The 21,543-nt window shown below is 41.4% G+C and overlaps 1 protein-coding gene across 1 annotated transcript; it reads right to left on the bottom strand.

The window, feature by feature from the left end:
• Positions 1–1,659: 1,659 nt before the first annotated feature.
• On the bottom strand, positions 1,660–4,212 carry LOC137621961 (uncharacterized). The gene is made up of 2 exons (XM_068352458.1): positions 2,002–4,212; positions 1,660–1,868 (listed from the first exon to the last, which is right to left on the bottom strand). The coding sequence occupies exon 1, from the start codon at positions 4,210–4,212 to the stop codon at positions 2,467–2,469; it is 1,746 nt and encodes a 581-aa protein (XP_068208559.1). The 3' UTR covers positions 1,660–1,868; positions 2,002–2,466.
• Positions 4,213–21,543: the final 17,331 nt, after the last annotated feature.

Below are 21,543 nucleotides of genomic sequence, written 5' to 3' on the forward strand. Positions count from 1 at the left end.
CTTACCGAAGCATGGAAAGCTGTTAAGTAAGTTTTCCCAAGGATCAACAATAAAAATAACAAGTAATTTTACAATAATTCACTAGCGGTGCTAGGAAAACAAGGACTAAAATATAAGTCTGGAGACATAACCAAACAACAGATGGCGGTTGTGGAGGCTTAATATAAAGGTAACAATTAGAAATATGTTAGGACATTACATTCCTCCCCTTTTAAGAGTAAAATTACTATCCAAGACTATTTCAAGAATATAACAAAAAATTGAGATTTATACAATTCAAAATAATATTTCTCAACTCCTATGGAGCCGAGGTTGACGCGATAGGGCATCCGCGATGGTGTTCCGTGATCCCGAGATTTTCCTCACTTCGATGTTAAATGAGGAGAGAATGTAGGACCATCTGAGAAGTTTCTGGTTGGTGAACTTCGCACGGTGGAGGAAACTCAGCGGCATGTGGTCAGAGTAGACAACAACATTGTCTAGGCCTTCCAGATACGGACGGAAATGTAGCACAGTGTTGATTATACTGAATAATTCTTTTTCTACTGTAGCCCATCTGAGTTGTGACCCTTTGAAGAATCCAGAATGATAGGCTATGGGCAAGAGTCTCTCCAACAGTGGCAAGGAAACAGCACCATCACTCGCAATTTCCTGTAGAAGAACACCACCAAAACCGATGTTGCTGGCATCTACCTGAAGGAAAAAAGGTTTGGTGAAGTCAGGAGCTTGTAGAAGTGGCTTGGAAACCATGAATAGTTTTAGCTGATCAAGGGCCCTGTTATGATTACATGTCCACTTAAAAGGTACTTTGGTTGAAGTTAGAGCAAAAAGTGGAGCAGTGATTGTTGAAAAATTAGGGCAAAATCGGGAATAGTATGATACCATGCCTAGAAATGTCTTAAGCTCTTTCCTATTCCTTGGTTCTGGATATTCCTGGATGGCACCAATGTTCACATCCTTAGGAACAATAGTGCCACTGCCTATGATGTGACCGAGATAAGTTACCTGACCTTTACCAAAGGAGCTCTTTGCAAGGTTGATGGTCAAGTTTGCCTCTCTTAATCTTTCGAAGAGGGAAGTTAGTATTCTCAGGTGTTCTTCCCAGGTAGTGGTTGCTACGACAATGTCGTCCAGGTACACATGTACATGGGGGAGACCCCTGATGATGTCTTGCATAGTCCTCTGAAATGTAGCTGGGGCATTGGTTAGGCCAAATGGTAATACATTATATTCAAATAAACCAAAAGGAGTGATGAATGCTGAAGCTTTTTTGGCCCTTTCGGTTAGCTTAATCTGGTAGTAGCCTTTCAGAAGGTCTATTTGAGTTAAATATTTGGCATTACTGACAGAATCTATTATATCAGTTATTCTGGGCAACGGGTAAGAGTCTTTTACAGTCTTTAAATTAAGTTTTCTATAATCAGTACACAAACGGTAGGTATTGTTGGCTTTCCTTACCAGAATGCATGGAGAAGCCCATGGGGATGTACTGGGCTTAGTGAGGTTATGTTCCAGCAGGTATTCCACTTCCTGTTTCAAGATAGGCAGATGGCGATGAGATACCCTGTAAAAAGATTCTGATGGGGTTTGTATTAGGTTCTAGTACTAAATCATGCTTTACTTTGGTGCAACTTCCAGGCCTATCTGAACAAATTGATGCATACTTGCTAATGAGTATACTCAAGTCTTTCTTTTGATTTGGTGAACAGTCTAGGAACCGTGGAAGGGACTTTAGAATTTCCGAATTGTTCATGTCCTTCCAAGACAAAGTCGACTTCACACTGAAATCAGTCTCGTCATCCTCGTGGCTCACGTCTGTACCAACCTTGGTAGGAGTCTGCACCTCATTCTGCATCTCATTCTGTGACCTGTGATCAAGAGGCGTTAGTGACAAACTCTGCTTGGCAGATTTAAAGTCATGAATTACATGATTAACTATACCTGTGGTAGATTCATGATAGGGTTTTATCAAGTTCACGTGTACAAGCTGAGTTGGCTTACGTCTGTCAGGAGTTGCAATAACATAGTTTGTTTTTGTGGTCCGCCTGATAATCTTATAAGGTCCCATGAATTTCTCCCTCAAGGGAGAGCCAGGTACGCAGTGATATACCAGCACCTTATCTCCACACTTAAACTCTCTTACCTTTGCCTTCTTATCATATCTATCCTTCATAAGCTCTTGAGCATGCTGCAAGTTCTTTCGAGCGAAGGCATGGATATGCAACAACTTCTCCTCCAAGGACTTCAAGTATTGGGGAAGGCTTACCTGATTTTCTTTCCTAGAACCTTTTAGTATCTGTTCTTTTATCATGCTGAGGTTTGACCTGGGTCTTCGTCCAAACATCATCTCGAATGGAGAAACTCCTGTAGACTCATTTGGTACGCTCCGAAGTATGTACAGAAGTAAGTCGATGTCTTCATCCCATTCCTTCTCCGTTTCCATTCCATATCGTCGTAGCAAATTCTTTAGAGTCTGATGAACTCTAAGGCCCCATTGGATTGAGGATGATAGGCTGAAGAGAGAACATTAAAGATATTAAATTGATGGAGAGCACTCTGGAACAAAGTACTGGTAAAGTTGGTACCTCTATCGCATTGAAGTTCCCTAGGAAAACCAAACAATGTAAAAACTTTTATCAGTTGTTGGATAATCTTTCTAGCAGAGATATTTTTAAGTGGAAATGCTAGAGGGAACCTAGTAGTGGGGCAAAGAACACTTAGTATATATTCATTACGCCGGCTAGTTTTTGGCAAAGGCCCAACACAATCTATAATTATTTTATCAAAAGGTGTACTAGGGACCACAATGGGCACTAGAGGGGCTGGTGGTATCTTTTCATTAGGTCTTCCGGTAACTTGGCACACATGACACCTCTCTACGAAACTCTTTACGTCCATCTTCATTCTGGGCCAGTAGAAATCTTCTAGTAGGCGCCTGTATGTCTTCGTGATGCCTAGATGACTCTCAGCAGAGTGGGCTAATTTCATGATTGAAGATCGGAGGCTGCCAGGTACAACCAGTTGATGACAGTCGCGCCACGAGTCTTTCTCAGTCAGTGTAGGAGACCTGTAATGACGCATGAGGATATTATTCTCTAGATAAAATAAGGGTAACTTATGGCTCTTATCCGAGGGATTTTCAACCTTATTGAAGCATTCCTTAAGGCTATCATCTGATCTCTGAAGATTGACGAATTCATCATGATGGAGACCAACCAAGTCTGGTAAGGAGTTTGATGTGTCGTCATCAGTGGGAACTCCAATTGCAGCTTTAGTAGCAGCAGAACGAGTGGTGGCTTGGCAAGGTAGAACTTCCTGTTGGTTCTGCTCATTTTCTATAACACACCCTGGTTGAGAAATAATGAGATTAGGTAAGACAGTTCCTTCAGCTAAATCATTTCCTAACAGAATATCAGCTTTCTCATAAGGCAATTCTCTATCCAGTAAGGCTACTTCGGTTCTTCCAGTAAAGTAAGGGCAATCTATATGCATATTAACCAGAGGTAACACTAATTTACTGGATAGATCAGTGATGGTAACATATTTATTAGTAGGCTGAGTCAGAGGTTTCAATTTACCACTTACTATAGTTTGTGACGATCCTGTGTCCCTTAACAACTTTACAGGGTAATTATTGACAGTACCAGAGCAAAGGAAATCAGAGAAGTCATTTGTGACTTGAGAACAATGGAGAGTAATCCTTCTTTGGTTTTTGCTCTGAGTAGTCTCTGGTCTGTTCCCTGCTGTTTGCTGAGAAGGCTGCATAACCTTAGAAAATTGACATCGGGGGTTAGGACAGTCTTTAATGGCATGTCCCTTCTGTTTACAGAAGGAACAATAAATATTTATACTTGCCTGATCTGTAGAGTTATGTTTCTTTACCTTAAGGATGAGGTGATATTCATCAGCAAGAAGAGCCGCCTTCTTCCCCTCCTTCTCCTGCCGTTCTCTGATGTACATAGAAATGTTGGAAGGAATTCTCCTCAAAAACTCCTCTAGTACCATTAAGTTCTGTAATTGTTCAAAGGTAGTTATGTTTTCAGATTCTAGCCATTTTCTAAACTGTTTTAATTTGACCTGAAACAATTCCAAATAAGTTTGGGTGGTTCCTTTGATGGAGTTCCTGAACATTTGCCTATACCCTTCAGCTGTAATGGTATAGGCATCAAGGACAGCTTTCTTTAGGACATAGTAATCTCGTTCCTCAAACATTTGCGAAGCCTCGTTCCTCAAACATTTGCGAAGCTATATGAGCAGCCTTGCCTTTCAGTGCACTCCGAATGAGTAGAACATATTGTTCTTCTGGCCAATGCAAGGTTGTGGCTGTGTCCTCAAAAATACCAAAGAACACGTCTGGTTCTTTTTCATCAAACGGTGGTAGTAGTTTAAGAGCCTTAGTGAGGGAAAAACATTCGCCAAGCTCTCTCTCTTTGCCTTTCTCGTTCAACCTGATACTGGCCAGTTGTCTCTCCATTTGTATCTTTTCTTCTCTTTCCCGTCGTTCCAAGGCTATCATCCTTTCTTTCTGCTCGTATTCAGCTTGATGAGTTGCCTTTTTCTCTCTCTCCAATTCAAGCTGCAACTTGAGCTTCACCAATTCTGGATCCTCTATAGCCTTAGCTTCACCTCTCCCTAACGTAAGGGGCCGAAGGGGAGCAGTTTCTTCTGATGAAATGGAAGCTTTGGCTACCAGGAAATCCAAAACTCTACCCAGCAGTTCCGCTTTCACCATGGAGAGCAATACAGGAATCCCTGCTTGTTCAGCAATCTTTCGCAAGTCATTTTTCTTGGCATCTCTCAACGATAAGAGGTGCCCCCGAGGGTCCTCAAAAAACTTCCCTGCATTGAAAGACATGGTGGATCATAAAAAGCACTTCTGGTCCACTACGAGCCCTTTCAGTCACTGTCACCGAATCACTATCGCTAAAACACTGAATCACCAATGGCTAAACCGCAGAATTATCAAATTTCTATCCCTTCATGGTCTATTCACCGAATCACTTAAGCACTAGGGCAATAAATCACCGAATCAATAACACGTCACTAAATCACCGAATCAATAACAGTCACTAAATCACCGAATCAATAACACGTCAATAAATTGCCGAATCAATAACACGTCCATAAATCACCGAATCAAAAACACAATTTCAATAAATAACCGAATCACTAACACGATGTCAATAAATCACCGAATCACTAACACTGTCAATAAATCACTAACACTTACTGTCACGGGTATGAATATATTACCACTTTAAAGAAATATACACTAATAGTCAATAAAGATTTCACCGAACTGCCACTTACCTTAACGAAATCATAAACAACATAAGTCACTAAGTTTTACGAAACTATGACTAACAACGCACGATGCACTAGTTAACGTCACTTTTCACAAAAACTCACTTAAATATACAAGAACCACTAACACACACTGGAGGTTGCACAACGTCACTTTCACTAAACTATCACTTTGCTATGTAAAATCCACTAAGGAACGTACACTGAGGTTATACAAAATCAATTTCACGAAACTCACTTAAAGCACTAGGAAAACGCGTTCCTGGGTTCTCGTATTTTGTAAAAGAGAGACAGTAATCCCTGAGGGAAATTAATCCCTGAATGATGAGAGGGGATGGTTACCCTAAGTGTTCCAATATGACTGGGGTGACTAAAGAACGCAATAGCGACAGTCGGTAATGTCAAGGCAACAGAACGGCGACTAAGTACCGATTCCTTGCACTGCACTTCCTCCAAACAATCGGCAAGAGGGGATGGGTACCCTATGAAGGAAATTAATCCAGAAGCATTCTAATACGTCTGGGGTGACTAAGGAACGCAAAAAAAGGGATAGTCGGCAACGTCAAGGCAACAGAACGGAGACTAAGTACCGATTCCTTGCGCTGCACTTCCTCCAAACTATCAATAATACTTGCGATGACGTATTCAATACGGCACCTTGATTGCAGAAGGGAGAGCTCAACAATGGTGGAGGTATATCTATTGATTGTACACTAACGGAAATTCACTAAATTCGATCACTATACTAACGAGCTTAAATCACTTCATTTCAATTCACTTCACTTCACTTCATTTCACTTCATATCCCGGTCAGGCCCCCACTGTAATGAATTTCCGTTTTTCCTTGATGTTAACCTTTTTCTATTTTTAGTTGACACTAGTGATCGAACAATTATTATATGCCTCAATGGTTACCGTAGGATAAATACAACCATCAGTACAATCAAAAGTATATTACTCCCTTCTCACTATAAAGAATAGCACAATATTACAATGCTTTAAATTAAGAAACAAGTATTCACCACCAAAAGTTAAGGAGCTCTCCCTTACCGAAGCATGGAAAGCTGTTAAGTCAGTTTTCCCAAGGATCAACAATAAAAATAACAAGTAATTTTACAATAATTCACTAGCGGTGCTAGGAAAACAAGGACTAAAATATAAGTCTGGAGACATAACCAAACAACAGATGGCGGTTGTGGAGGCTTAATATAAAGGTAACAATTAGAAATATGTTAGGACATTACAATATATATATATATATATATATATATATATATATATATATATATATATATATATATCATTACTAGGTAAGCTACAACCCTAGTTGGAAAAGTAGGATGTTATACGTAAAATGGGTACACCGGAAAAATAGCCCAGTCAGGAGAGGGAAACGAATAAACTACAAGAAAAATAGTTAAAATAAAATATTTGAAGTAACAACACAAAAAATGAAACCTTTCATATACACACACACAAAAAAAATTAAGACAAATCAGATAGAATAGAGTGCCCGGGTGTAACCTCAAGCAAGAGAATTGTCACCCAAGACAGAGGAAGACCATGGTACAGAGGCCATGGCATTACCCAAGACTAGAAATCAATGGTTTGACTTTGGAGTGTCCTTCTCCTAGAAGTGCTGCTTATCATAGCTAAAGAGTCTCTTCTATCCTTGCCAAGAGGAAAGTAGCCACTGAACAATTACTGTGCAATAGTTATGATTGTCGCGAAGAATTGTTTCGTAATCTGAGTGTTATCAGAAGTATGAAGACAGAGGAGATTGTGGAAAGAGTAGGCCACACTATTCGGTGTATGTGTGGGCAAAGGAAAATGAGTAGTAACCAGAGAGAGAGAGAGGGGAATCCAATGCAGTACTGTCTGGCAAGTCAAAGGACCCAATAACCCTCTAGCAGTAGTATCGCAACGGGTGCCTGGAAACCTGACCTACCAACCATTTATATACATCATAAATCTATGCATGCATGCATGCATATATATACTGTATATATATATATATATATATATATATATATATATATATATATATATATATATATATATGAATTTTTAAATTTAAAATTAATTTTCGAACACTTACCTGTATAACTTAATTCAGCCGATCACATCTGTGTCGGCTCCAAACAGATATAACTAATTAGGTGACTAATTATCTTACCCTCATTGATTGTGACCAACCGACAATTGGACCAAAAAGTCTCATTAAGATTGAGTTAATAAAATTAAGGAAATCTCGATAAAGAATGAAACTAAAGCACAATACCTGCAGACTTTTTGGAACGAACGGTCGTCAAAATCTTAAGCCCTGACGGCTTTAACTGTTTAACAGGTAACTGCTTGTCAATTAGAAAATTGACAGTTGGTCACGTGGTCCTCTATCCCTCCCCCACCAATGGTGGGGGGGGGGGCATCCCTCCACCAACCGGTTATTGAGCCATTCTTTAAGAAGATGTTGTCGTAAAGCTGCTTATGATAATGTGGGGAGGTGGGAAGGGTCTTCCATTAAGTTATACAGGTAAGTGTTCGAAAATTAATTTTAAATTTAAAAATTCATTTGTCTCACACTTAACCTGTATAACTTAATTCAGCTGATTACCAGCATTTATCCTGGATGGAGGGCATAAGTAGAAATATAAACAGCTGATATAATTAAGTAATCTTTAAAGAATACAAACAGACCTGAGAGGACCTCAGAGTAGTTACCTTGACTGATAAAGGACATCTCCATGTGTTGCAGTGAACTGGATCCCCAACAGTCAAGTTTAGTCATGGCTGGGTCAGTCTTAACGCCTAGTCGACTAACTACCCTATTCTAAACTAAGTTCCTAACCTTGTATCAACAACTTGCATACGTCGGTTAAGTCCGTTAGTTTAGTCATATGTCTCTGAAGTAAGGTAGGTGTAGGCCCCCGATGGGCCGTCACTACCTTACTTCCTCTCATGCATTTATACAACCTGCCTACGCGAGGTTTTCATTCGCACGGAGTGAGCCCTTATTCATATCCCATCTCATTCATGCCTTACATTCTTCCTTACATACACTAAGTATTTAGGGTAGAAGGCCAAGTAGATGTTAACCAACAATTTCTCCAGCTGCGACAATTGGACCGAGAGATCGTATGTTGTCATACACCAACTCCACGTCCTTAAGGTAGTGGGAAGCAAAAACTGTATTCCCTTTCCATAGAGCAGCATTCAGGACGGACTTCAATGAAGAGTTCTTCCAAAAAGAAAGAGACGTGGAATAACCCCTCAGACTGTGGGTACCTCTTCCCTTCTTGGACGCACAGCCTGATAAAGATTGGGGAGAAGCCTTTGCTATGAGTCTCCTGATAAAGAAAGAAACAGCATTTTTTGTCATGGCCTTCGACTGTAGTTTAGGGGAGACGAAGAGAGCCCGGGGTCTGTGAGGGATAGCCTTGGTTCTGGCTAGATAATAGCGTAAGGTTCTCACTGGGCAGTACAGTCTCTCCTCTTCCAGATGCCCAACAGTTTCACTTAAAGAGGAAAGAAGAAACTCTCTGGGAAGAGGGTTGGACTCTGATTCCGTCTTGGCTCTGAATTCTGGAAGGTACGTAAGGACCATGTCCTTTCCTCTTGTTCCTACAGAAGCAGAGATGGCTTGTATCTCTCCCAGTCTCTTGGCTGTAGCTAAAGTAACCAAGAAAAGTGTCTTGGTAGTCAAGTCTTGTAGAGAAGCTAACCTGAGAGGTTCAAAGGGAGCCCCAGCTAGAAGCTTGAGAACCACATTCAAGTCCCACATGGGAGGACTAATGGAAATCTTGGGAACCTCAATCTCAAAAGATCTGATCAGGTCAGAGAGAATAGGGTCCTCAAAAACCTCACCAAAAGACAGCCTAAACACAGAGGCTAGTGCCGACTTATAAGCTTTAACGGCCGACACTGAAAGCTTTCTCTCCTTCCGTAGATAAAGAAGGAAATCCGCAATCTTTGGAACTGTAGGTCTAGAAGAGGTGTGGCGGTTCCTCTTACACCAACCTCTATAAACTACCCACTTACGCTGGTAGTTCAAATTGGTAGAGTGTCTTCGTGCCTTGGTGAGCTGTTCAGCCACTGCTGAAGATACTCCCCTCGCTCTAGAGATACGCTTGACAGTCTCCAGGCGGTTAGAAGTAACGAGGACGGTCGAAGGTGGAACCTGTGGAAGTGAGGTTGGCGTAAGAGGTCGTACCTGACAGGCAACCTCCTTGGAATGTCTATGGAAAGTTCTAGGAGTCTTGCAAACCATTCTTTCTGAGGCCAGAACGGGGCTACCAGGGTCATTGTGCACCTCTGCGATGACTGAAATTTGTGTAAGACCTGGTCTATCATCCCTAATGGTGGAAAGGCGTAAGTCTGAAGGTCCCTCCAGTCTTGAAGCATAGCGTCGACCCCTGCAGATTGAGGATCTGTCTGAGGGCTGAAATATGCTGGAAGACGGAAATTTAAAGCAGTTGCAAACAGGTCTATGTTTGCTGGCCAAAGGTGAACAAGGCGATCTACTACCTCCTGACAAAGAGTCCATTCGGAACCTAGCACCTGGTCCCCCTGCTCAGAGCATCCGCAATGACATTCTTCTTTCCCGGAATGAATTGAGGTCGGAGAATAACGTTGTGATCCTCTGCCCACTGGAGGATCTCCTGAGCGAGAAGGTTGAGAGGTTGGGACTTTGTTCCTCCTTCCTTCTTCAAATAGGAGATCGCGGTGGAGTTGTCTGCATACACTGCGACTACTTCGGATGTACACAGAGGAGTGAAATGGAGAAGAGCCTCCCTGATTGCCTTGAGTTCTCTCCAGTTTATGGATCTGGAGATCTGGGAAGGAGTCCATAAACGAGCAATGCTCTCCTGCTCTAGAGAAGCTCCCCATCCTATGTCTGAAGCGTCTGTATGCAGAACAAGCGTAGGTTCGAGGACTTTGAGAGACAGTCCTGCATTCAAGTGTATCTCCTGGGACCACCAAAGAAGATCCTCCTGACTGCGTGCTGTCCACTGAATTTGTTTGGTGTTGTCCTGCCAGTCCCAATGTTGTCTCAATGTGAATTGAAGATCCCTCATACGGCGTCTTCCGTTGGGAACTAGTAACGTGAGAGAAGCAAGGTGGCCTAGAAGGCTCATCCATAGAGAAACTCTTGGGGTCGGAAGTAACAAGAACTCCTCTATAATTCTCCTGATGTTGTCTTTCCTCTCTTGAGACGGGAAGACCCTTAAGAGAGGAGATACAATCTTCATTCCCAAATAAGTCGTCTGTTGAGATGGTGTGAGAGCAGACTTCTTGTAGTTTATCTTTATTCCAAGAGTCCTGCAAAGATCCAGGACCAATTTCTTCACACGAAGAGCTTCCTGAAGGGAAGGAGATAGGAAGAGCCAGTCGACCAGATAGCGGCACATCCGAATACCCATCCGGTGGAATTTGGCTGCAACTGGGGCCATGATCCTGGTGAAGACCTGAGGAGCCGTTGCCAGTCCGAAGCAGAGACACTTTAACTGCCAAGTCTCCTCTCCCCAGCGGAAGCGCAGAAGATGGCGAGAGTCCTGATGAATTGGGACTTGGAGATAAGCATCCTGGAGGTCGATGGTAAAGAACCAGTCCTCTTCCCTTATAGCTAGAAGAACCATCTTCGGAGTCTCCATCTTGAACTTCGTAATCTCTACGAAGGAGTTGAGGATAGAGAGATCGATGATGGGTCTCCACCCTCCTGAAGCTTTCGTCACCACAAACATGTGGCTGTGAAAACTCCAGGAGTTGGGCGGGGCTAGCTCTATGGCCCCTTTGTACTTCAGCTGAAGCATCTCCTCCCTGAGCGCTTGTTGCTTTACGGACCTGCCGGAGTAACTGATGGATGGTGGCGAATGACTGGTCAAGGGTGGTTGAGACTTGAGAGGTATCCTGTACCCCTCCCTTAGTACGATGGTCACCCAAGGGTCCGAATTCAGGGCCTCCCAAGCCTGCCAATGATGTTGTAAGCAGCAACCCACTTGTACGTGTTCGTGTGAAGGAACTGGCCCCTATTTCTGAAAACCCTTTGGGACAGGGTTCTGTGAGGACCTAAAGTCCTTCTTCTTGTCCTGTTTCCTGGCTTGGAAGTTTGATGAAGCAGCAACTGTGGACTTCTGCTTCTTCCCATATCTATTATCATTTCCTCGACCTCCTTGCTGAGGAATAGGGCGTTTGCCCGAATCCCTCTGAGGGTAGGGCTGTTTCTGTTGCGGCTTAAATGAAAGTGATTTCTTTAACAAGTCATTTAACATATCTTCCTTCCGCATCTTGGAAGACAGTTGGGCCCGAGAGAGAACATCCTCCAGAATAGCAGTTTCAAAAAGGTGATGTCCAAACATCTGGGATTCCCTTAGTAGATCTTTATGACGTATGGAGAGAGAAGCAGGGGCCCTGCTGAGATAATGGTCCCTTCTTTTACAAGTCGGGTAAGCCTCGTGGAAAGTAGTCTCTTTCATCTGGTCCTCAAGGCAGCGCCCAATAGACCTGGCTATCTGGAGGTAGAGAGGTCGATGCATTGTGAGGAAAGAAGGTTCCTTCAGAAAAGCTGTCAAAACATACCACAGCCAGGCCAGCATGTTCCCAATCTCCTGTATTCTTCTAGTGGAGGCTTCCAGTCTCTTGCACTCTTCTACAGAGATACCAACCAAGGCACGTTCACCCTTCACTCGTGAGGGTAACACGTCCTCAAAGGAGGGGTTGAGAGGGGTGGGAGCTGGACCGTAAGACTCTTCTTCCAGCTGCAGGTATCTCTTGGTCTTGCCTAGAGCAATGGTGGGGTATGGAATGCGTCCGGCCTGACATCTTTCCTTTGCTCGTTTCCTGACTCCCTGGAGAGCTAATTCTAAGGGTTCTGATGGGGTCCATTTGGGTAATCTGTCAAATTTCTGCTTCTCCAGACCCTGAACAAAACGATTCAGGGGGGGCTTAGAGGAAGCAGGAACCTCCTTCACTTGACGAACACTCTCTGGGAAGGCATTCTCGGAAAGACTCATCAATTCCCTGAAGGAATTAGGGATCAAAGTTTCAAGAGCTGTGTCATCCATCTCGTCATCCTGAAGAATTCTAAATTTCTCCGCTGCTGCCCAAAGTCTCCTGGAGAATTCAGCATCTCCATCATCGGGTGAGGAACCTGTAGAAGGAGACCTGTGATCATGGCGGGTCCTTGGCTGAGAACGTTGCGAAGATCTGGGGCTTCTGGTAGACGAAAGATGTCTACTCCTGGAAGGGGAATGGCTTGGGGAGAGACGTCTCCCAGAACTACTGGATAAGGACCGACGAGAATGTTTGGAAGGAGGTCTATGGTGGGATCTAACAGATGAACGGCTAGGTCTCTGGTCCTTCCTATGAGACCTGGAATAAGGAGAAAGGTGGTCTGGGGAATGATGGGACCAACTCCGGTTGCTTCTCCTTGAAGACTGGCTTCTGGACCTTCGGTCAGAGGAAACACTGGAGTCCCTCAGGGACCTGAGGGATGAAAGTCCGGGTGTGCGGCTTGAAGAGTGACGAGATAGGTCTCTATGATAGGGTCTCGATGTGGATCTACCCTCAGGAGACATGCTTGAGTTGGACTGATGAGAGGTATGCCTCCTACTGCGAGACGAGCTTCTAGAAGAATATTTCCTGCGACTGGAACGCGGAGAAGACTTCACTGGGTCTGAAGGTTCATGGTCCTGCGAAGGCGCAGGGGAGCTCCCTCGTTGACATTTAGGAGAACGAAATCTTGACCTCCCTGGGTCTGAAGATAAAGGAGCTTGCGACGGTGTCGGGGTGCTCCCTCGCTGACGATGGGGAGAACGAAGTAGCGATGGGGTTTCTTCGTCCAAGTTGCTCATACACCCATCAGGGGTGATGGCGAACTGGACCTGCGACCTGCCCTGCTTTGGGGAGGGGATCACCTCACGGTGTCCGCTCGCCTCAGCGACTGGCGTACCAAGGGCAGGTGCAGAGCTGGAAGGCAATACAGGAACATTTAAAGCATTAAAGCAATTCACTAAAGAGGAAATATCCTCACTCACCTTTGAGAACTTAGCCTCCCAAATAGCTTGCACTTTCTCAAGACAACTTATAAAAGCATTAGAACACTCGGCGGTAACCGTTGTAGCAGGAGAAACGGACCGGGCAACATCTACCGAGGAGCTAAAACTACTAACTCCTCCTACAGGGACATTGTCCTCCGGAGGATCTACCCCCTCCCCTAAGGCTGAACTAATCTCCTGGGAAGGAGAAGACCTAAACTCGTCCTCCGGTAGGCCACTCTTCGTGGTCTTACTCGACTTATAACTACTACGTTTCTTGGCTAAAGAATCCATATGCTTAACATATAACTTACGGTCTTCTTTAGACCAACCCTTACACTCGTTACAAGTAACATTAATGTCACACTTAATACCCCTACATGATTGACAAAGAGAATGAGTATCAAAGGCAAACTTTCTACTTATCCTAGTCGAACAATTAGTGCAGGAGCGTCGAGTCTCAGAGTCAGATGGCATATTCATAAATCACTAACACCATCAAAGGATCCAAAATCACTTGAAGACGACAAATCCAAGGTGTAGTCGTTAACCCAAAAAGAATTCAATTATATCAGAGTGTTGGAGCGAAAGCACAAACGTGCTTCTGTGACAACAGATGAATAAAGAATGGCTCAATAACCGGTTGGTGGAGGGATGCCCCCCCCCCACCATTGGTGGGGAGGGATAGAGGACCACGTGACCAACTGTCAATTTTCTAATTGACAAGCAGTTACCTGTTAAACAGTTAAAGCCGTCAGGGCTAAAGATTTTGACGACCGTTCGTTCCAAAAAGTCTGCAGGTATTGTGCTTTAGTTTCATTCTTTATCGAGATTTCCTTAATTTTATTAACTCAATCTTAATGAGACTTTTTGGTCCAATTGTCGGTTGGTCACAATCAATGAGGGTAAGATAATTAGTCACCTAATCAGTTATATCTGTTTGGAGCCGACACAGATGTGATCGGCTGAATTAAGTTATACAGGTTAAGTGTGAGACAAATATATAATATATATATAAAATATATATATATATATATATATATATATATGTATGTATATATGTATGTATCTATATATATATATATATATATATATATATATATATATATATATATATATATATATATATATATATATATATATAGCGAGAGAAAGATTTACACACATACACGTTATATACATCCAAATTTGTCAAAAAAAAGAAAAAGAAAAAAAAATATGAAAATTCGAAGATATTTTGCACAAAAACCTATGATGAAGTCATCTGGACCCCTAATATACTGTAGTTTTAAAAATCTCTGTTTCTAAAACAGCCCCTAAATACTAGTTCTTTAAGTGTCAGGATAAGTTCTGGAGGCATGGTGTTGATGGATACATACATACATACATACATACATACATATATAGATCTACAACAGAATAATTTACATCCATTATTCTTTTTTCTAAAATATTTTTTTTCAAAAAATTACTTTTCAATTCCATTTTGATTATCAAATAAGTATAAGATTGGAATTTACATTAGTAACACAACTGATATGAAAAAAAAAATAGAGTAAGATCTAAAGGTTAGTATAACAGTAAACTCAAATCTACAAAACTCAATTTAATTTGAAACCATCACTTTCATTTAATGCGCAAATATACCGTCAAATTTTCCTTATTAAAAAACGGAGCATTTATGGCAAAAAGCATCTGCTCTTGGCGAAATGTTACATATGATGAAATCGTAATTATGCTTAATCTCCGTCAAGCTGATTAACAGACGTCGTCGCTTCCAAATTACATACTCGTTAATACTGTCAAGAAAGGGAAATGTTCCCAAAGCTTAATAGTATGAAGCACATGTTTCTATGTTGAGCAGGCTGACATAAGTCTCTTTTTATAATCTATAGATTAAATATCTGTTTTGAATTTGTTACTATTTTCAAAATATTTTACTTTAATTATTCATTACTTCTCATATCGTTTATTTATTTCCTTATTTCCTTTCCTCACGAGGCTACTTTTCCTTTTTGGAGCACTTGCACTTACTCCATCTTGCTTTCCCAAATAGGGTTGTAGCTTAGCTGGTAGTAGCAGTAGTAACACTTTCCAGATTAATCAAATGCATTCAACTCGATCTCCCGACGAAAAACAAGATTCATAGGTAAACCGTAGTGGAACCCCCATCACTAAACATTGAAACTGTCTTATTAATACTCAAGTGGAAGCAATATGAATTGCCTAATACAGCAGGCGTATTTTGCTTTCCTTGACACAATGGATAATTTCTCTTGCGCAAATAAATTGTGCAGAACCAATTACTGCTACAGTTGTACCTCCTGTGTTTGTTGCTGTTTAAAGGTACTTGAATAAACAATGAAACAAATAGTTGATTTAATCTATTATAAATTAATACAACAACAAAGGCAGTCATTTCTAGTCCACTGCAAGACAAATGCCTCTGACATGTGACTTCATGTCAGGGGTTTGGCCAGTGAGGATAGGTGATGATGGGAGATTTTCGTCGGATCGTTCACAACAAACCAACCTAGTATGGGTGTCCCCGACTAGTATAGCTTTGCTGACCATGACGATACACAAACCCTTTCACCATGTTTAGGTATCCCCACGTAGAAAGGGGAAATTTGTACAGGATCCCGAAACTAATCAAATTGATTTGATTTGTATAATTCGGGCAACATGGTATAGTACTGGGACTAGGGAGGCCATTCGCGAAAAAAATGCACCTGCATTATAAAGTAAAAGTTACTGAATTGGACTGCAAGTTATAAGAAAGGAAGTGCGAAAAACATAGGTTAATTGGACGACTAAAAATTGGGGTGCAGCTAAGAGCTAAACTGAGGCAGGGAAATCCTGAAGGAATTATGGTGCAACGCGTGAGGCTCGCTGATAGCACTAAAAGGCCTAGAGAATAAAGCGGTTTCTCTTTGTCTTAACATGAGTCACCCTTCATAAAAAAAAAAGCTTTATATCAATCGGTGTATATAACTTATATATTCAGTCCAGTTCATAATAACAATCACAAAACTTCATCATATTCTATTATATTCTGGTTGAGAGAATCCTGACATATCTTTACCTCCGTCAAGGAGGTTATATTTTCACTTCGGCCTATCTGTTTGTTAGTCGGTCACAAGCCTAACTCAAAAAGTTTAGGATGAATTTTGCTAAAAATTCCAGGATATGTCAGAATTGTGATTAGATTTTGGCGGTGATCCGGATCCAGGATTTTTATCCTACAGTAGATTAATTCACGGCCAACAACTAAACGAGAAAAAGCTTGGGACGTACAGTAGGCTTGAGTAAAACGTTGGCAATCTTCTTTACCGGATGTCTGAAATCGCTGATTGCTTTTTCTAAGTGTTGCTTTCCTTATATTTGGGCTGAAACGGACCTGAAATTCCCCTAGAGTCCATCCCGTTCATCGGTAGAACCTCATTCCGTATCATTAAAGAGGGATTAAGTGGATCTGCAGCAATGTTTCACGCACCTAAAGTGTTTGTTCACAAGATCCACCACCCATTAGCGTCGATAACCAATTTGCAATGCTTTTGCTGTTTGAAATCAACCAGTCTCTTAGGTATTTAGCCTCTCCAGTATTGTTGCTTCCAACACCTATAATTTTAACCAGCTGAATTACACAATGAGTCGTGGGTCAAGTCCATGCCACTAATTATGATAAGGTTTGGAAAAATACATATTGTAAACAAACATATGATGGTTATATTATCTTTGTTTTCGTAATTTTTTCTTTTCTTCAGCTAATAATGCTGACATTTTCTAGGTTATGTACATAAGCTTATATTCATTCAAATTACAATTCTTTTTTTTTTTTTTTCCAGCGTACAATTGGACACAGGAATTTTGACACACGTCGTTTTGAGGATATGCACACTGTCAAAACCTTACTGCGCGGGGAGTAAACAAACAGATGCAGTAGAGAGAGATGGCAGAGGTGATGGGTGGAGCTAAATACGGGAACTCACCCCGCAGTAAGGGTGTAACAGGGTGCAATTCCTCAGGGCGAGGTAAGCCAGGATAAAGACGACAACAATTATTGATCAATTACGTTATTTGTAGTGGACTGTGTAATTACTTGCTTTCTTACTCTCACTCCACTGATCGTGGGTCCATCCAATCTCTTAAAGTTCAAACCCTCCTGCTGTATATCCTCCTCTAAACACCTCCTCCAATCTTCTCTTGGTCGTCCAGGAGGTCTACGTGCATCTAAACGCTGACAAAAACACCCTTCTTGGCATTCTTTCCTCCTCCATTCTTCCAACATGGCCTGCCCAACGTATTCTTCTTCCCTTAACAAATCGACTTACATGTGGTTGTTATGTCCGTTCTCTCAACTCCCATGTATGTCTCCTCCTCCATTCTTGTCTTTCTTGGTCGTATAGTGGTCCCACTACGGTTCTTAAGACTTTATTCTCAAAAACTTCGTCTTTTTTCTTGCTTTTTTGTCAATAACCATACTTCACATCCATAGACCAGAATGGGCTTTATTATTGTATTATACACCCTTAATTTTGTGTAATCAAATCATGATTAATTATAAAACAAACTTTCAGATTTATACAGTATAAACAAAGATCTTCATAATAATAAGAGTCCCCATTTCTCTCTCTTTCGCCCTTATTATTTCCTTCTTCCTCTGTTAACTTTTTGCTTTTCTTCCATATGAAAAAGTTGTTGATTAAGTAATGATAAGATGTCTTTCTGCAGCTGGCTTTTGACGTCGTTCAACATCCACGACGGAAAATCAAGATGTTTGAAGAAGCGAAAAAGGAATAGATATACAAAAAACAATAAACCTAAAGTCGAGGAAAGGACTAAAGGATAATTCAAAAGGTAAGTAAAAGAATACTGGAGAAAGCGCTCACAACCGCCGGAAAGGACAGATCTGGAACCCAAATTTCTGAGCCTCCAGGATAAATAATGTCAGGAGACGTTGCCTTAACATCCCTCATGATTTATTCCGAGGAGGATTCAAGAAGAACGCTCAGGGGATAAGGGAAAGCGTTTTAGTAACTCAACCAGGTCAAGAGTTTGCCTCTGTATAATTCGGCAACAAATAAAAGAGGTTGTGGTGGCTTATTGGAATTGTCCCTGCCTGGCGATTGCCGGGGTGGGGTTCGAGTCACGCTCAAACTCGATAGTTTCTTGTCGTGTCTGCAACCTCACCATCCTTGTGAGCTAAGAATGGGGGTTTGTCGAGACAATAAGTTTATTTGCTGACTTATCAGCAGGCATTACCTAGTCCTCCCTGGTCCAGCTTTGGTGGTGAGGGGGTTTGAGCGCTCATCATATATAAATTTGATCAGTCTCTAGGGCACTGTCCTGCTAGCTTTGGCATTGTCCCTGTCCCTTGGCTTATCCATTCATGAGTGGCATTTAAATATACTGGGTTAATGGAATTAATCAAAATACTGCAGAGCATAAAGTTAGATGATAACCAGAATGAAGGAACTAGTTATAATACATTGTAAAAATAGAAAAAAAGTGAAGATACAGAGGGATAGAGGTGAAAGTGGCCAACACCACAGGGAATAACATTTTGTAAATACAAAGAGTGGATCCCTAATGACACACCTAAGGAAACTGACAAAAGAATTCTCCTCAGCACCTTGCCTCAGAGACTATACGCATTTCAAGTTTTCAAATATCCGGATATATATATACATATATATATATATATATATATATATATATATATATATATATATATATATATATATATATATATATATATATATATATATACATATACATATGTATATATGTATGTATGTACTGTATGCATGTATGTATGCATATAAATATATATATACATATATATATACACGTATATATTTATACATATATATACGTGTATATATATATATATATATATATATATATATATATATATATATATATATATATATATATATGCACACTGCTTAGGTATTCCACATTTAAGGATAACTCAAAATTATATCATCATGTATATGAAGAATTGAACTACTAAAAAGGAAATGTTTAGTAACTGACTTCGGGAAGACTTTAAAGCCAGGCATTTCCTTTAAGAAATTAAATTCCAACAATCAGGAAAATCCATGGATAATTAAATGTCTAGAGAATGGCATTCGTCTATTAACACACTACGATTGTGAAAAGTCATAATTTTCCATGGAATATTAAAAACTGTATGAAGAAGTCACCGAAGGAAATGCAGTTTTATGTAAGGAAATATATTTATCTAAAAGGAAGTGTGTTCTCCCCTCTACTTCTATCTCACCCTCATCTTCTTTTCCATTTTCAACCTGTTTTTCTTCCGGATGAAACAAAAATGTGTAAACTCAGTAATGATAAGAAAGAGATCCGCTATAATGTTTTTAACATCAGGTACCATCTCACAGAAAAAGAGAAATTCGAGATGTTTAAAAAGAGAAGAGCAAAATTCACGGGGACGTTGAAAAGAAATAAAAATGAGATTGAGCAAATCAAGATAAGACACTTTGTGTCAGAGAGAGAGAGAGAGAGAGAGAGAGAGAGAGAGAGAGAGAGAGAGAGAGAGAGAGAGAGAGAGAGGGGGGGGGTCAAAATTACCTTCATTACAATGCAAGTGCGCAACAACACGAGGAAGAAAAGATTGTTAACACTACAATGAATTTACGAAATCTCATCCCCTAGAGTTTCTTCCAAATAAAGAGAGAGAGAGAGAGAGAGAGAGAGAGAGAGAGAGAGAGAGAGAGAGAGAGAGAGAGAGAGAGAGAGAGAGAGAGAGAGAGAGAGAATGTTTTCAGAAAGTTCCGTTCGTCCGGCTGCCCATTCCAGCCAGTGAGAATTCGTGCTTTAAATATATACATACGCTTCTTCTTCTTTTCCCACTTTTATGTGGGGTTGATGTTTCTGGCCAGCTTTCTCCATCACCTCTGTCCCACACCTCATCACCGGTTAATCCCTTTGATCGAAGGTCATCCTTGATACAGTCCATCCACCTTCGCTTTGGTCTCCCTCTCCTTCTCGTTCCCGGTACCTCCATTTCCATCACTCTCCTCCCAATATACTGTTCATCTCTTCTCATGACATGACCATACCACTTCAGTCTACTTTCTTGTGTGACGGGCCGAGAGAAGGTTTTGAACTCAAAGGCAGTATGAAAGCAACGAGTTAATTTATTATAGAACACTCTCCTTTATATACAAAACCTCAAGGCAACAGGAAATTACATGTTCGAGAAACAGACAATGTTACATAGGAGAAACGCAGACATGTTTATTCTGGTTCTTTTTAGTGCGAGGGAAGAGCGAAGATACAAGCATAAAATATACAAAATTAATTATGTATGATCGTGTGACACACGGTTGGTACATGGCTCCCCCCCCTAAAAATGATATACTGTACATGTTAAATAGGGCACCCTGATCTAGAGAGGCGAACTGTAGGTGGGTCATCTGGCAGAAGATAAGCAGGTTTTACACAATCAATGGAGACCCAGTCTTCTTTGCCACGAATGTCTAGTAGGAATGCTTTCGGACTGCGGCAGATCACAAGCAAAGGGCCCGTGTAAGGGGGCGTTAGCGGTGGCTAGCTAGTGTCATTCCGCAGGAAGACGTGCGTTGCAGAGTGCAAGTCTGTTGGTATGTGATGCTTCGTTGGGGGCTTGTAAGTCTGGCGGCATGGAGTAAATTTTCCCACGACGTGACGTATGCGCTGGAGATCGTCGGATGATGTTGTAGAAGGAAAAAATTCGGCAGGGACGACCAACGGGTCGCCATACACTATTACGGCTGCCAAGACGTCGAGGGCGTCATTAGGAGTGGTCCTTAGTCCCAGGAGGACCCAGGGAAGCTGAGTAAACCAGTTGGAATCCTTGCAGCGGGACATCAAAGCTGCTTTGAGGGTACGATGAAAACGTTCAACCATTCCAATGGCAGCAGGGTTGTAGGCCGTTGTCTGATGTAGGGTGATGCCCAGGAGATTCGCTAATGATGTCCACAATAGAGAGGTGAAAGTGGTTCCCCTGTCGGAAGTAATATGCTCAGGGATACCAAATCTTGCAATCCATCCAGAGAGTAAGGCAGATGTACATGAGGCGGACGTTGCAGTTTCCATGGGAATGGCTTCAGGCCAACGAGTGGAGCGGTCAATGACTGTCCCGTCCGTGTGTGTGTTTTTATATGCTGTTACATTATTTATTTTTATGTCAGTA

The sequence above is a fragment of the Palaemon carinicauda genome, chromosome 28 (assembly GCF_036898095.1).
Source record: "Palaemon carinicauda isolate YSFRI2023 chromosome 28, ASM3689809v2, whole genome shotgun sequence".
Taxonomy (NCBI): Eukaryota; Metazoa; Arthropoda; class Malacostraca; order Decapoda; family Palaemonidae; genus Palaemon; species Palaemon carinicauda.